We start from the raw sequence: 15,542 nt of genomic DNA, 5'->3' as shown, positions 1-15,542 counted from the left end.
TCCATCCATCGGAGAATCTTAAAGTTGATGATTTGAACACAGATTATGTACTGTAAGACTATTACGTTAAATTAAGTTCAAGAGAAGTTTATAATAAATGAAGAGTGGCTTATAATTACTTTTTGTTTTTCAGTATTTTATACACCATATGGACTATTGCACTGCCACTGATATTTTTTTTTTAATTTTTTAATTAAATTTTATTTAATATAGGACCCACCTTTATATTAAGTGGCCTTAACTACATGTAGTTAAATTTTAATTATTAATTGGTACAATGCACTTATTGTTGTACACACATGTTTTACATTGTACTTATATTTGAAAAAATATCTGCACGTAATTACATCTGTAATTAATTTTTGTAATTACATGTTAATTACACGCTGACCCATCCCTTACACCTTAACACACCCCTTAAACTTACCCATACCACCAAATCTGTCCCTAACCTTACCTGTTTCTCACCTCAATAGCAGCAAAAAAAGTGCAATGCAATATGACCACAGTAAGTACATTGTATTTATTTTTTTAAGTACATAGTAGTTCAAGGCCACTTAATATAAAGTGGGACCTAATATATTAATTTAATGGGCCATATTGGAGGTTTACTTTTTGTAAATAGTTAATGCAATTCTATGCATTTTTCTAATGAAAATGTTGTATTGCATTATATTTCCTCTTTCTGTTGATCCAAATGTACAAGTTTCAAACATCTGTAGCTCATTTGATATGTTTTAAGACATTTATCACCTGAGTATCTTTAATTTACAGTATCCATTCTTGAGCACATTAGTGAGCTGATTCACTCCTGATTGTCGAGGATCATTTCCTGCCAGATCTAGCTCTATCAGGTGTGAAGGGTTTGATCTCAGAGCTAAAGCCAGAGCTTTATAACCTTCTTCAGTGAAACTGCAGTTTGAAAGTCTAGGACAGAAAGACAAAAATAAATAATCAGTCATTCAAAAAAAAAAAAAAATAAACCTGATTAAACCCAAAAGTTAATTAGATTTCATTAATTTTATAAAAATATTTTGAAAGTTAATTGCAAAAACTGATAAATAACTATAGAGGCAAAAAAGGCACAGAGAACTTTAATTTGTTAGACATCAACTGAAATATTTAGTCAATGACAGGTGTGTGAAGGGACAGGGCTCTTAGTCAATACTGCATGTGGAGTAGCACATTTATCATAGAGGAAGAAAAAACTTTGTAGCACTAGTGGGGGTTGCTTTCTACAAATAAAGTGACAAGAATGTAATGAGAAACCACATGTCTCTGTGAGCGTAGCATCTTTATGGGGTTGCCCAAGCAGAAAGCGTGCTCAGAGTTCTCATACAGAGAATTACAGGAGCACCCTGCATGAGCCACATGTCACAAAATATGCTCTAATATCTTGTTGGATAGTGAAAGATTATGTGTATCTTTACTCAGATGCATTTACATTGTGACTGTGCCTCAGATGCTCTCAACAGGAACAGTCATTTATAATGGACTCACTATGACAGAGGTCCTATCAAGTTATCATGAGGTAACAGTATCATTGGAGAAAATTCTGATGAAATTGCAATCTACGCCTACTTACAAGGAGTTGGCTCCACCTATTTTGGCCAATTGGCTATAGGTTTGTGCAGCTGAATAAACGTTAACAAATCAGTCTTTAGTATTTAGAGGAAAACAGAGTTCCCCAAAATGGTAGAACAGGGAATTCATCTTGTGTATTTAATGATATCCAAATAATACACTGTCATATATTTTAACATATGGTCTGATTTTAATGGCTCTTTAATCATTGTTAGCTAGTTGCTGTTATCTTAAATTTAGATTTTGTGCTTTTTAACATCTTGATGATAAAAGTTAAATCAAGCAAATTTTGTATACATATATGATTTTTGCACAGTGCCCATATTTCTTAAAGGAAATGGTAGAACAGGGAATTCATCTTGTGTATTAAGTGATATCCAAATAATACACTGTCATATATTTTAAAGAGTAAAAATACCTGAAACATCAATTTCCTCGCAACTTACCTCAGTATCTCCAATTCACACTTTAACATCTTCAGTCCACTGCAGATTTTCTTCACTCCTGAATCTTGCAGATTATTATTGTTTATGTTCAGCTCTTTCAGACTGTTATCTGATCCAAGAAGTGTAGCAAGAGCTGGACAGCTTTTTTCTGTTAAGTTACAATCATTTAGTCTGCAAGGGAAATAAATAATGTCACAGAATTAGGAGGAAATTATACAATACATTTTTCGACATACAGATATGAAATATTTTCCAATTATTTTACATGAAACATAAACTACACTAACATAACATCAAAATCTATGAAATTTGCAAGATAAAATGAATCATGTTTACATAAAAATGGTTTATTAAGATAGATAGCTTTAATAACAATGAGTACTTGATGAGTGTCTTGAGGAGGAAATTATGGGGGTTTCATATTTTGAACATTTTACTTTATATAAAAATACCATCTGCTGTATGATAAGCACATGATGAAAATATACTGACAATTTCAAGAGTGAATAAAAACTATATAACAGTCCTCATGGAGGAATAATTTAAGAAAAGATCCAGTCAGAATTATAATGCACTGATCCACCTGGTGAGACACAAGTTTGCATACACTTGTGGAACATCTAATTACACATTAAAAATGGTCTGGGAGTAAGAGAAAACATATGATACATTTGAAGTGTGAAAATGCAATAGAGAACTCAATTTTGTCCAGTTTTTGAGCACAAACACAGAAAGGACCTCTCAGAGAGTCCACAAGTACTGAATTTATTTCTCTTTTGCATCTTATTGCACTTGCAAGTACACACAAAATATATAAATTTATCAGTTTAGGTGAGTATTCACATAAATGCACAAAATTAATCCAAACAGTTGATGAAATATTGGAATGTGCATTAGTTAAATGGATCTGTGCACTCAGTTTTAAAGGGCAACATTTTTGTTGTTATCTGTGTAATTAATCTTAATTAAACAACAAGAGGCAGAGGGAAAATCATTTTACTAGCCTTAACACAGATTAATATTAAGACTATGACTGAACTACATACTACATAAATTAAATACATTAACAAAAACAATACAGTTATAGTTAGCTTTACACTTAAATGGCCCTGTAGTCATAAAAAGAAGAAAAACATATAAGGATATATGAAAAATGTAAAGTACACAGCAAAATCTCCAGTGTTCATTTAACCCTTTAGGCGCCAGAGGTTTTTTCCTAAAACGTCGTTTGACATCTTAATTTCAAAAGGTATATCTTAAAATTTATAAAAATAGAGACTTTCTGTCAATTATAAAAATATTAAGATGAAATGACCCAGTATTAGAATTAGAATTTATTTTCCCATCTAATTTGCATATTATGACGTCATATGGGTGGTCATCTTGAATTATAGAAATTTCATGAAAAGTCACATGTTTAAATGATAAAATGGAGCACTTCTTTCCCCCCAAAAAAAGTCCCTCACCTTCTGTGTGCTATATTGCACAATACTGAATGCTCAGGTAAATAGTAAGCAGTAAACAAACTGTGTAAATCATACTAATAAATGGTAGAAACAAACCGAATGCTTGTAGCGGTTGGAATTTCAATTTACTACATGCAGCAGGCACTCTGATTCCATTATGGGCACATATAATATTATATGACACACAAACACAAGTAGACAAGACCTGTTTAGTTCAAAAGCTATGCCCCGTGTCACATCGCCTCTGCTTCTGCTATGAGCAGCGCGGCCAGATCCTCGCGCACGCGCCGAGTGTGCACAGCTCGGACTACTGTCAGTGTCATTGCGACTCCCCACCTTGCCTCCTAACTGTCCTATGAATACTTCGACCTCGTCTAACATACCCAGTGGCATTAGACAAAGTCTCCACTACAATACTGTCACCGCGATGCGGAGAGGTGCGGTTAGAAGAAAAATATACATGTCTAGCGCCGTTAAAAATCTCCCGCCTCGTCCCCGCAACAAAACACGCCTGCTAATTTCGCTGAAACACTCCGACCCCGGCAAACATTGTTCACACCTCTGACATTTGGCAAAGGACCATTATTTACATTGGGCAAAGGATTCACCGTCTGTGCTTGGTGTAGGCTATACTTTCACTTTCAATATCACCGTCATCTTCTGAATGCAGATATTCCTCTTCAGAATCAGTGTCCGCGAATAGAAGTTCCAACACCTCATTGCGGCTTTATTGAAGCTTTATTGATGCCATTAGATAATAATAATAATGAAAATAATAATAATCTAATGCCAATACTCGCTGACGTTGACAATATTGGTCAGATAAAATGGCTCACTCTCACACAAGCTCCGCTTTTTTTCGCACTGATTCAATGCGCTCTAGCTCGAATATTTTGTATAGGAGCATGACGTTTTTTCAGTCAGAGATTAAGTATTACATGTCTGCTATCTGGTGCAGGGGAGGTTGCATGAAATTTGACACCCTATTTGACAAAATCGGCCGTTATTCAGTTCCGCATCTTGTCGAGTAAACTCGACCGTGGCGCCAAGAGGGTTAACACTCTGAGTGGACTCATATTAAACTCTGAAGCAGTGTTAAAAGTAACACTGAAGCAGAGTTGAAGTTAATGAGATAATTAAGAAGTTAATTGAGTCATGATTGAACATTATTGAAAACACCTGATAACAAGCAGACTCACCAAACGAGAAAATCACAATTTGTGTGTCACCATTATAGTGGTCAGTGTTTGCTTAGTTGGGATCTTGAACCTTCAGATTTTACTTTGGACTTTGTTGGGCTGTGGTAACAGAATCATAACATACAGACCAGAGCAAAGCAACCATGTGTTATTGATTGTGGTTTGAACTAATTGTCATGGAGTGACCTGAATGCGTGAGTTCAGATTTATTTAATGTATACATAAATTAAGTGGGGAAAAAAGATAGCAATCCAGCATTTTTTGGCATAATATGACATGTTTTTAAAAGTAAGTAAGTGACCATCAAAAAAGCATGTTTTAGCCAATAAAAACTCATCCATGGCTCCCATCATGCATTGCGGCATGAATAAATTATGAGCTGAACTGTCTTTTAACTTTTTATTCTAACTAAATTTTATTTTTGCTGTTTATGTGAATTTTTTGTATCTAGTTTTGTGATGTTCAGAGTAGATCTGTTTATCTGGATATGCTTTTGTCACCGTTGTGAGATCCATACGCTGATTCTTGTTATCTGTGTGTGCCTAAAATAAACACTCTTTAATTAAAAAAAATAACAATAATCAGAATCACTTGCAAAAGATGGCTACAAACTGTATAGAAAATGCAGTCGCTTTCATTGTGGAATCAAAGCTGTTACAATCAATAATGGAAGTTTTATTTAGAGAAAAACACTGTAAATTAGTTCAGTAACTCAGGTCAAACTACGATTACATTAAAACATAATCATCACCACCCGATGACTTTTGCTCTTGGCATGCAAATACAATTTTAAAATAAAAAACCACAAGCCACGATCACAACTAAAGAAAACACTGACCACTATAATGGTGACACACAAATTATGATTTTCTCACTTGGTGAGTCTGCTTGTTAACATCAGGTGTCTTTAATAATGCTCAATCATATCTCAATTAACTTCAACTCTGCTTCAGTGTTACTTTTAACACTGCTTCAGTGTTTATATGAGTCCACACTCAGAGTGTTAAATTAACACTGGAGATTTTCTGTGTATGTAAAATAATCAGCATAGAGCAATGAAGATAACCGCAAATGTTTCAAATTAAAAATGTTTCAAATAACTTTTTCAAATTAAAGCAAAACATGATAGAATGTATTAAATGCTTACAGAGCTCTTTTGGAGGTTCTGATGACAGATGATAGTCTAATGAGACACTCATCTGATTTCTTGAATTTCTGAAGTTCAAACTCCTCCAGCTCCTCTCTCGATGATGTCAAACAACACAAAAGCAAAGCAGACCACTGAGAAGGTGAAGGTCACCAGATGAGAGACTTCCTTGCTAAGATGGTTCTGAATTTCTTCCACCAGAGTTTGGTCATTCATTTCATTCAGACAGTAAAGCAGATTAATGGATCTCTCTGGAGACGGATTATCTTCTAATTTCAGCTTGATGTACTGAACTATTTCCTTGTAGTCCTGTTCATTGCAGTCTTGCTGTGTCAACAGTCCTCGTAAGAGTTGTCGATTGGACTGGAGTGACAGAGCGAGAAAGAAACGAAGGAAAAGGTCCAGATGTCCATTGTCACTCTCAAGTGCCTTGTCCACTGCAGTCTTGAGCAAATCAACCATGGCTTCATTTTTGTTTGCCTGTTCTGTAGAATCTTGAGCAAATACACTTGTTTTGTTTTTGTCTAGAAAAAGATGTGCATAAAGGGCTGCGATAAACTCTTGAATGCTCAAGTGAACAAAACAGTACATGGTGCCAACGATGATCCCTCTTTCCTCCTTAAAGATCTGGGTACACATGCTTGAATACACTGATGCTTTAGAGGCATTAATACCACAGGCTTCCAGATCTGTGTCATAGAAGATCAGGTTGTTTTTTTCCAGCTGATGAAATGCCAGTTCCCCAATGAAAGGATGGCATCTTTATCCCAGGAGACATCTGGTGTGTATTCTCCATCATACTTTTTTCTGCTCTGCTGGATCTGAAAGCATAGAAAGTGTGTGTACATTTGTGTCAGAGTCTTGGAGTGTCTTCAGCGTTTGATTCCTGCAGTGTTTTAGAGGAGTCACCAGCCTCATTGTTTTTCAGGTTTTTTCTTTTCTCCTCTAAAATGTTTTGAAAAACTGTCGCTGAAATCCAGCAGAAGACTGGAATGTGGCACATGATAAATAGACTCTTGGATTTTTTTACATGATCAATAATTTCTTTGGCCTGATTCTCATCTGTGAATCTTTTTTGCAATTCCTTCAAACACGCATTGATACTTATTCTTTAGGCTACATTTTAGCTGATGAATGAAAATGAGATCATCTAAACAGAAAAAAAAATAAAAATAATAATGTTTCAGTCCATTTTCTTTAAGTCATTCATAAGCAAGTTTACAGAATAAAATTTAAAAGCAGTGAAACCAGTGCCAAGTTCTACAAAAGGTGGCACAAGAAACAGATTTAAAAGGTAATTTAATCATAAAATGACGTTTTTTTTTTTTTTTACATAAATGTGTTCCGTTGCTAATAATATTACATGCTTATTTCAATGCACATTTGATAGTAAAGCACTAAACCTGAGTAGGGAAGTATACAAAATCGACTCCTAATAATAATGTGCAAAATCTAATTTTGTGTTTTTCAAGGCACTTTGTGACTTTTCTTACTTCTTACACAAAAAGTGCAAAACTTTTCGCTGGTTATAGTAATTTATTGTCTTTTTAAATTTTAAATATGTGTTTGTTTACTACAAAGTATATTTTAATCATCCCATTAAAAAAAATTACATCAGTTTTAGATCTTTGAAGTGTGAAATACTTGCAAGTCATTGATGCATCAAAGTCAATGCCTTTTCACTTTCAAAAGGTCATAAAAACAATGAAATGAAGTATGTAATAACATTCAACTATTTCTGACAGAACACCATGGTAATAGTCAGCCTAACTACTTCTGGTTTTCTCTGTAAGTGCTGTTTGATCTGTTTATAATGGAGAATTTTTGCAGAATTTGAATGCTTCTCACGAGATCTTGCAGCAACCTTATTAATTTTAGTTTGGACAAAATTCAAATGTTTCTCTCTGGATCTTGCAGCACTGTGCATTAACATTAGTGCCAATCAACAATGGTTCCCGAGTAAACCTGTTCTAAGCTTGGACCAGTTTGTATGCACTGTGCTCATTTATTAGTCTGAATTGATAAGCAGTTCATGTTGCACAGCTGAAATGAGTACTGCAGTTTTGTTATGCTTTTGATTTGTATGCGTTTGATGTTTCTAATATGCAACAGAAATGGAGGCGCTTAGTATATGGGCAGTGCAGTGGACAAAATTTAGTTACACAGGCAGAAAATGATGATCACAAAATATGACCATTTGGTCGCAGTCTGGAGCCCTTCTAAATGACAATACTGTATGATCAGAAGTCTCTTACCTTCTAGAGTATCAGCAGCTTCATGTTGCTTCATCTCCCTCAGGAAACAGAGTGTGAGCTCAAGAGCTGCTTCTTTGATACTACATTTATTCTCATTAAAGTCCTTCACAAAGTCTTTCTCTTGTGTGCCGTCCTTTTGTAATATTTTCCTAAATCGTTCAAGCTCATTCTTCAGGAAATTTATTATTTTGTTCTCAAGCTCCTGAAAAAAAAGACTGAATTTTCAACCTAATTGTACACCCATATTATGTCAAAGTATTTCTAAATGTAATGTCTTTGTTCAATAACATATTTAGAAACATTAAACACTTTTCTTACCTGGAAAATCCCTAAGAGATTGTCTTTGAAATTCTTGTGGTTACTGTGAGTCTGGGGAAGTCTGAATCTAATGTTCTGTAAAAAATAGAAGAAAATACTGCATTTCCAGGTAAAATATTACAGAAATACCCTGACTGTTACATTTATGAACTCTCTGTTTCCTTATTTGGTCACCTTCCTCCTTTGTTTTGGTTAATTGATCATTCCCCACCTATCTCCAGTTCCCTCATTTTCTTCTGTGTGTTTAAATACCCGTTCTGTTCAGTTCCTCATCGTCTGTGATTGAATGTGCATCTGTATGTGAATGTGAGTGTTATCCTGAGATTGTATTGTATTGTAAACGTTATATATTGTCTGTATTATCCTTCTTAAGTAAACTCCTCATTTGTTCCATATCATCCTCTAGCACCTTAGTCTTTCGTTTAGCACTATACCCATTTGTAACAGAATCACGGACCAAACAGTATAGTTTAGTTAGCGGCGTTTTTCTTTCTTTTAGTTTTTTTCTTTTTTGCCCTCTCCCGGAATGGCCATCCCAGCAGTCCGTCTTCTATGCCTGGAGCAACTGGACCGTTCGCTGGAGGAGCATACCAGGGACTTTCCTCGATCTGGCGTGCCTTACCCACTTCCCCGACCGCTCACTCTCCGACTGACCAGGTGTGTGAGCCAGCAACACCATGCGTCGTGGGAATCTTAGTGGAGATCGAGGGCATGGAGGAAAACCCTGCCCACAATTCCGCGACTGAGAGTGAGCTGTATTCGGTCTCGGGAAATAATATGGAGCAACTTATGGACCTTATGGACTGGTCTATGGAGGTAATCCCTAATTTTCCTGTTTCTCCACTGTTCCGTCCAGCCCTGATCCCAGCCCAGCCCTACCTCCATGCTCCCTCTTCACCTGCTCCTTGCCTGCTCCTCGCCCACCTTCAGAAACCCCCACCCTCCCTCCGCTGGTATTCCTCTTGCGGTGCGAGGACGCACCTTTCCGGGAGGGGGCGAACTGTTTACATTTATGAACTTTCTGTTCCCTTATTTGGTCACTTTCCTCCTTGTTTTGGTTAATTGATTATTCCCCACCTGTCTCCAGTTCCCTCATACATATATACATATATATATATATACATATATATATATATATATATATATATATATATATATATATATATATATATATATATATATATATATATATACATATATATATATATATATATATATATATATATATATATATATATATTTTTTTTTTTTTTTTTTTTTTTTTTTTAATCATAATACTTATTCACTGATAAACTTTCCAACACAGTCTGTCTGACCAAAAGTCTGAAACACTTGAAATACCTTCTGGCAGATTGTGTTTTTTTGTCACTGAAGTCCAGTGGTGGATCTCTTGATTGGTCACTCTTCACAGACATAGAGCTGGATACAATTGAGCCTGGTCTGACACTAATGACATAAAATGCATAAAGAGAGAGATAAAACTCTAAAACAGAGGCGGTCTTTCAGCATCATTTACTAATGTTTAATCTTTATTTTCCATGAAAAATCTGCATCTTTGTCTATTAGTGACTGCCTGAGTAGATGTTTTACTGAAAGAAGCTTCAGAATGAGGTGAATATTGAAGACCAAATATTGTAGTCAGTCATTTATTTTAAGTTTTCTTCAGTAAAGTTATATGGTATTACATATTAACGCTGTGGACAAATAAAGCTATAACACTATATTGTAAAACACATGAAATACCTTCCAGCAGATGGTGTTTTTTTGTCACTGAAGTTCAGTGGTTCACGTCTTGATTGGTCACTCGTCACAGACACAGAGCTGGATACAAGTGAGCCTGATCTTACACTGATGACATAAAGAGCAGAAAGAGAGGGATAAAACTTTAAAACAGAGGAGGTCTTTCAGCATCATTTACTAATGTTTAGTCTTTATTTTCCATGAAGAATCTGCATTTATGTCTTTTAGTGACTGCCTGAGTAGATGTTTTACTGAAAGAAGCTCCAGAATGAGGTGAATATTGAACACCAAATATTGTAGTCAGTCATTTATTTAAAGTTTTCTTCAGTAAAGTTCTACAGTATTACATATTAACGCCGTGGAAAAATAAAGCTATAACACTATATTGTAAAACACATGAAATACCTTCCGGCAGATGGTGATTTTTTGTCACTGAAGTTCAGTGGTTCACGTCTTGATTGGTCACTCGTCACAGACACAGAGCTGGATACAAGTGAGGCCTGATACTACACTAATGACATAAAGAGCAGAAAGAGAGGGATAAAACTTTAAAACAGAGGAGGTATTTCAGCATCATTTTCAAATGTTTAATCTTTATTTTCCATGATGAATCTGCAAGTATGTCTTTTAGTGACTGCCTGAGTAGATGTTTTACTGAAAGAAGCTCCAGAATGAGGTGAAAAAATGATCACCAAATATTGTGGTCTATCTTTTATTTGTAGTTTTCTTCAGTAAAGTTCTATTACATATTACTGCTGTAGACAAATAATGCTATAACACTATATTGTAAAACACATGAAATACCTTCCGGCAGATGGTGATTTTTTGTCACTGAAGTTCAGTGGTTCACGTCTTGATTGGTCACTCGTCACAGACACAGAGCTGGATACAAGTGAGCCTGATACTACACTAATGACATAAAGAGCAGAAAGAGAGGGATAAAACTTTAAAACAGAGGAGGTATTTCAGCATCATTTTCAAATGTTTAATCTTTATTTTCCATGATGAATCTGCAAGTATGTCTTTTAGTGACTGCCTGAGTAGATGTTTTACTGAAAGAAGCTCCAGAATGAGGTGAAAAAATGATCACCAAATATTGTGGTCTATCTTTTATTTGTAGTTTTCTTCAGTAAAGTTCTATTACATATTACTGCTGTAGACAAATAATGCTATAACACTATATTGTAAAACACATGAAATACCTTCCGGCAGATGGTGATTTTTTGTCACTGAAGTTCAGTGGTTCACGTCTTGATTGGTCACTCGTCACAGACACAGAGCTGGATACAAGTGAGCCTGATACTACACTAATGACATAAAGAGCAGAAAGAGAGGGATAAAACTTTAAAACAGAGGAGGTATTTCAGCATCATTTTCAAATGTTTAATCTTTATTTTCCATGATGAATCTGCAAGTATGTCTTTTTAGTGACTGCCTGAGTAGATGTTTTACTGAAAGAAGCTCCAGAATGAGGTGAAAAAATTATCACCAAATATTGTGGTTTATCTTTTATTTGTAGTTTTCTTCAGTAAAGTTCTATTACATATTACTGCTGTAGACAAATAATGCTATATTGTAAAACACATGAAATACCTTTTGGTAGATGACTTTTTTTTCTCACTGAAGTTCGGCATGCCACCAGACACAGAGCTGGAGACGTATCATAAATTTAGACACTTTTTAACACATTGTATTATAAAAATAAAAATTTTATACTTTTACAAAACTACTTAAGTGCTTTAATGCTACAATACCTCTACTTTTAAACTAACCAGCCTCCAAAAAAAAAAAAAAAAATTCAAATCCCTGCTGAGGGAAGGAATGAATAACTTTGTAAATTATGACTTTTCTTTACAGTTTTACAATATTTATCATCTATTGGCTACACTTTGAAGGTTTAAAAGTCCATACTTTTAGTCATTTGCAGTATCTAATGCCTCAATCAGTTAACTGCACTGATAAAATGATTTGTTCATAGTCCCAAATGCACTATGTTATTATTAAGTTTGTCTGTCCATAAAGCTCCGTTTACCATGCAAGGATGAAACAAACTAACCTCTGTTTTAAAGAGAGACGCATCTCAGACGGCGAGTCATTTCCTCGCTCCTCTGACATATTGCAGCTTGTATACAGTCAGCTGCTCAGTATGACCTGGAGAGAATATGTAACTGAGATCAATAACATAGCAGTAATAATATATATATATATATATATATATATATATATATATATATATATATATATATATATATATATATATATATATAATTTTTTATTTATTTATTTATTTTATTTTTTTGTAAATTTCTTTATAACTTTTGACCACATGGTGGCACTGTGCCCAAAATTGTTGGCCGACACCTATAATGGCTGACATGGGGAAACTGAACATCATTAGACTCTGCATGAGCCACTGAATCTAAACAGACCAGTTTTAGTCAAACCATTCAGAAGTTATAAGCAAAAATATGCATTATCTCCTGACCACTAGGTGGAACTATTTCGTAACACTGTCTCAAGTCATGCTTGTTATAACACACAACAAATTTAGTCTCAATACACCTTAGTTTTGCATGATTTTCGTCAAAATTGTTCATGTGACATTTGAGAACGGGTGGATGAATCAACTTTTTGCCAGCATAGTCTGAAGATGATCTAGAAAATGTACGCTTTACACTTTGCATTTAGATCGTTAAAAAATAGGGCCCACAGTCTGCTTGTTACGATAAAAAAAAAAATTAATAAATCCATAAAAAATAAAACCTTAATACAGTCACATTGCTATTAGGGGTGTGACGGTTAGTATATAACCGTGAGACCGGCGGTTATAGTTGAACACCGTCATTAGAACTCTATAACCGCAAAAACCGTGTCATTAAAATATTTTTTTACAAACATTTTTTAGCAAAAATTATTTTCATTTTTTAGATAGGATCATAAGATGCGCAATATATTGGGAGACATGTTTTTTTCCACTTAATGAAGTTTTGTAAATCGTCAGACATGATATTTAGGCCTACCACTTCATAAAATTTTGCTTTGTAGAAAACTTTTCTTAAAAACGAATTTCGTTTTGTACAAATCTTATCTTAATTTTAATAAATGTTTCATCAACCAATTGCATGTATTTTAATAAATAAAAAGCAAAATATAGCAGACAATGATAACCGTGACATGGAAGCACCAGCGCGCCGCGTTCACTTGCACTGCACTGTGAACTAGAGCGCATCTCATCGTAAATGAAACTCAGCTTAGGCCTATGCCTCATTAGCATTAAATATATTTGCTGCATCCTTTCTAGAACAGACAATGGCTTTTTTTGCGGCTCGCATCAGCAAAGCATTGCATCGCCATAGACCGCAAAATAATCAGTGGATGGCGGGCGGGTGCGGCTTTGAAATTTGCTCTGATTTCCGCGAAGCAGAAAACGAGGACGGAATCTCGAAATCCAGTCATGAAAATGAAAGTTGCATTTTAATATGGACAGTCATGGAATTTGCCAAAGTTAGCATAAAATAATCAAATCAAATCTCCATATGGACCATCTGTAAATGTTAAGCCGCAAAAGTTGTTTAAAATATAAATCCGTGTTCTGCACGTCTCTGTGTGAATTAATGAATGGCAGAGACGTGCAGGTTTGTTTACTACATAGACTGAAGCGCATGACGCTTGCATTAATTTCAGCATCTGAGCTTCAGAGTTCTCTCTCCATCAAGCGATCTGAACTTTTCAGTTCATCTCAATGGACGCACAGCACACCTGTATTTGATGCTCTGTTAACTCTTTGTGAAGGCGCATGACTCACCGTCACTTTATAACTGATAGCGCTGTTTCTCACACATGCAAAGAGAGAGAGAGAGAGAGCGAGAGTCTTACCACGCTTAAACAACACGCTATATGTAAACTATTCTTTGTTGTCTTCTCCTGTCAAAATAATGGAGTTCATTTAGAATTATTCATATTCATGGCAATGGCTTTTTTTGCGGCTCGCATCAGCAAAGCATTGCATCGGATGGCGGCCAAGAACAAACCGTCATATTTGACTCACGTCATAACCGTCATCACCAATTCTGAAACCGGCACACCCCTAATTGCTATATACAATATTCTATATGATACAGCCCATGAACACTAGATTTTATACAGGTGTTACAATAAAGATTTTGTAAATGGTGCTCATCAACCAAATATTGATTATGTGGAAGTTACTGCCTTTTGCCTTTGTGCGACTTCTCACGTTTTGCTGACAATGCAAAGACAGTGTACATTAACTTCAAAATAGGGGTAAAAATCTAGTTTGAACACATTTTTTTATGGTGATAATTTTCATTACTTAAACATCGAATTGTTAAATTTCCAGTGTCATGCCTATAATTAATTTGGCTGGACAAGTAATACACTTTAAAGTCGTTTTTCTCAGTTTCACACTCTTGCGAGTTAAGGTCTTTTGCCTTTGTAGGGCAGATTGGACTCTGGTCATTGGACACTTGTAGCACTCTATAGAATTTTGTAGACAGTGGTGGTTTTAAGCATGGGCAACAGGAGCAACCGCCCAGGGGTGCTTCCCAAAAGCATATTAGCAAATTGTGTTCAAAGTTCCATTAAACTCTGTTGGTAATGAAAGAACTTGTGACCATAGCTGCTTTTGGAAACACACCCAAGGGGACATCTTGCCAGGGATGACACAGGACGCCTGCAACAAAAAAAAAAAAAAACAAAAAAAAAAAAAAAAAAATGGAATGGGCGATCATGTTTTTACCACTCATATGCATAGAACATCATTACTGTGTCGGTCAATTAACCTGGTCAGGACTCAGACTGTGCATTTGGAGAAGTACTCTCTCACTCTCTCGCTCATTTTTATATTTATAAATATGATATAGCAGTTAAGCAACGTGACATGACCAAGAGAGTAAATGTTTACCTAAAAACAGTTTTACCTGATTTTTACAACAGTTCAAACAAGTAGTTAACATTAAGTGAATTTTTAGACACAATATTACTGTTTTTGCTTCAAATTTTAATTAATTTAGATGAGTCAATGATTCAGTTACCTTTTTTTAAAGGGGTCATATAATGTTGCAGTGTGTTGTGCAGTGTGTTGCAGTGTGTATACGCGGTATAAGTTTCACATTATTTTCCACATACTGTACATTATAGTTGCTTCTCTCTGGCCTACTTTTATGAAATGTGTTGGTTTTTACAGAGCTCATTGATCATAAAAGCACTAAAAAGCAACATGCTCTGATGGACAGATATCCAGTGTGATCTGTTTAGCCTTATACCAAGAAGCATGTGACGGAAATGTTACACCCCTTACCACATTTGGAAAAAATCAGTTTCCATGCAAGTGGGGGTGGCAACAATACTACAGCAAGAATAAAAGT

The 15,542-nt window shown here is 35.2% G+C and overlaps 1 protein-coding gene across 1 annotated transcript; it reads right to left on the bottom strand.

Moving 5' to 3' along the window:
* Window positions 1-749: 749 nt before the first annotated feature.
* On the bottom strand, window positions 750-14,832 carry LOC113040762 (NACHT, LRR and PYD domains-containing protein 7-like). The gene is made up of 13 exons (XM_026199017.1): window positions 14,813-14,832; window positions 12,212-12,306; window positions 11,749-11,805; window positions 11,358-11,462; window positions 10,960-11,064; window positions 10,159-10,263; window positions 9,757-9,861; window positions 8,460-8,490; window positions 8,098-8,299; window positions 6,137-6,336; window positions 5,843-5,976; window positions 2,031-2,201; window positions 750-927 (listed from the first exon to the last, which is right to left on the bottom strand). Exons 2-13 carry the CDS (start codon window positions 12,268-12,270, stop codon window positions 750-752), a joined length of 1,452 nt encoding a protein of 483 aa, XP_026054802.1. The 5' UTR covers window positions 12,271-12,306; window positions 14,813-14,832.
* Window positions 14,833-15,542: the final 710 nt, after the last annotated feature.

This window comes from Carassius auratus, chromosome 22 (assembly GCF_003368295.1).
Source record: "Carassius auratus strain Wakin chromosome 22, ASM336829v1, whole genome shotgun sequence".
Classification (NCBI taxonomy): Eukaryota; Metazoa; Chordata; class Actinopteri; order Cypriniformes; family Cyprinidae; genus Carassius; species Carassius auratus.
This window is presented reverse-complemented; position numbering and strand designations above follow the sequence as displayed.

Bases quoted from the DNA above. Each gene is read 5' to 3' on its own strand.
- LOC113040762 (XM_026199017.1), bottom strand. From the start codon at position 12,270: ATGTCAGAGGAGCGAGGAAATGACTCGCCGTCTGAGATGCGTCTCTCT. The intron at 10,264-10,959 runs GTATTTCATGTG...TTATGTCATCAG, and splicing joins AAATCACCATCTGCCGGAAG to TGTAAGATCAGGCTCACTTG. The intron at 5,977-6,136 runs GTTCAGTACATC...TCACCTTCTCAG, and splicing joins AACAGGACTACAAGGAAATA to TGGTCTGCTTTGCTTTTGTG.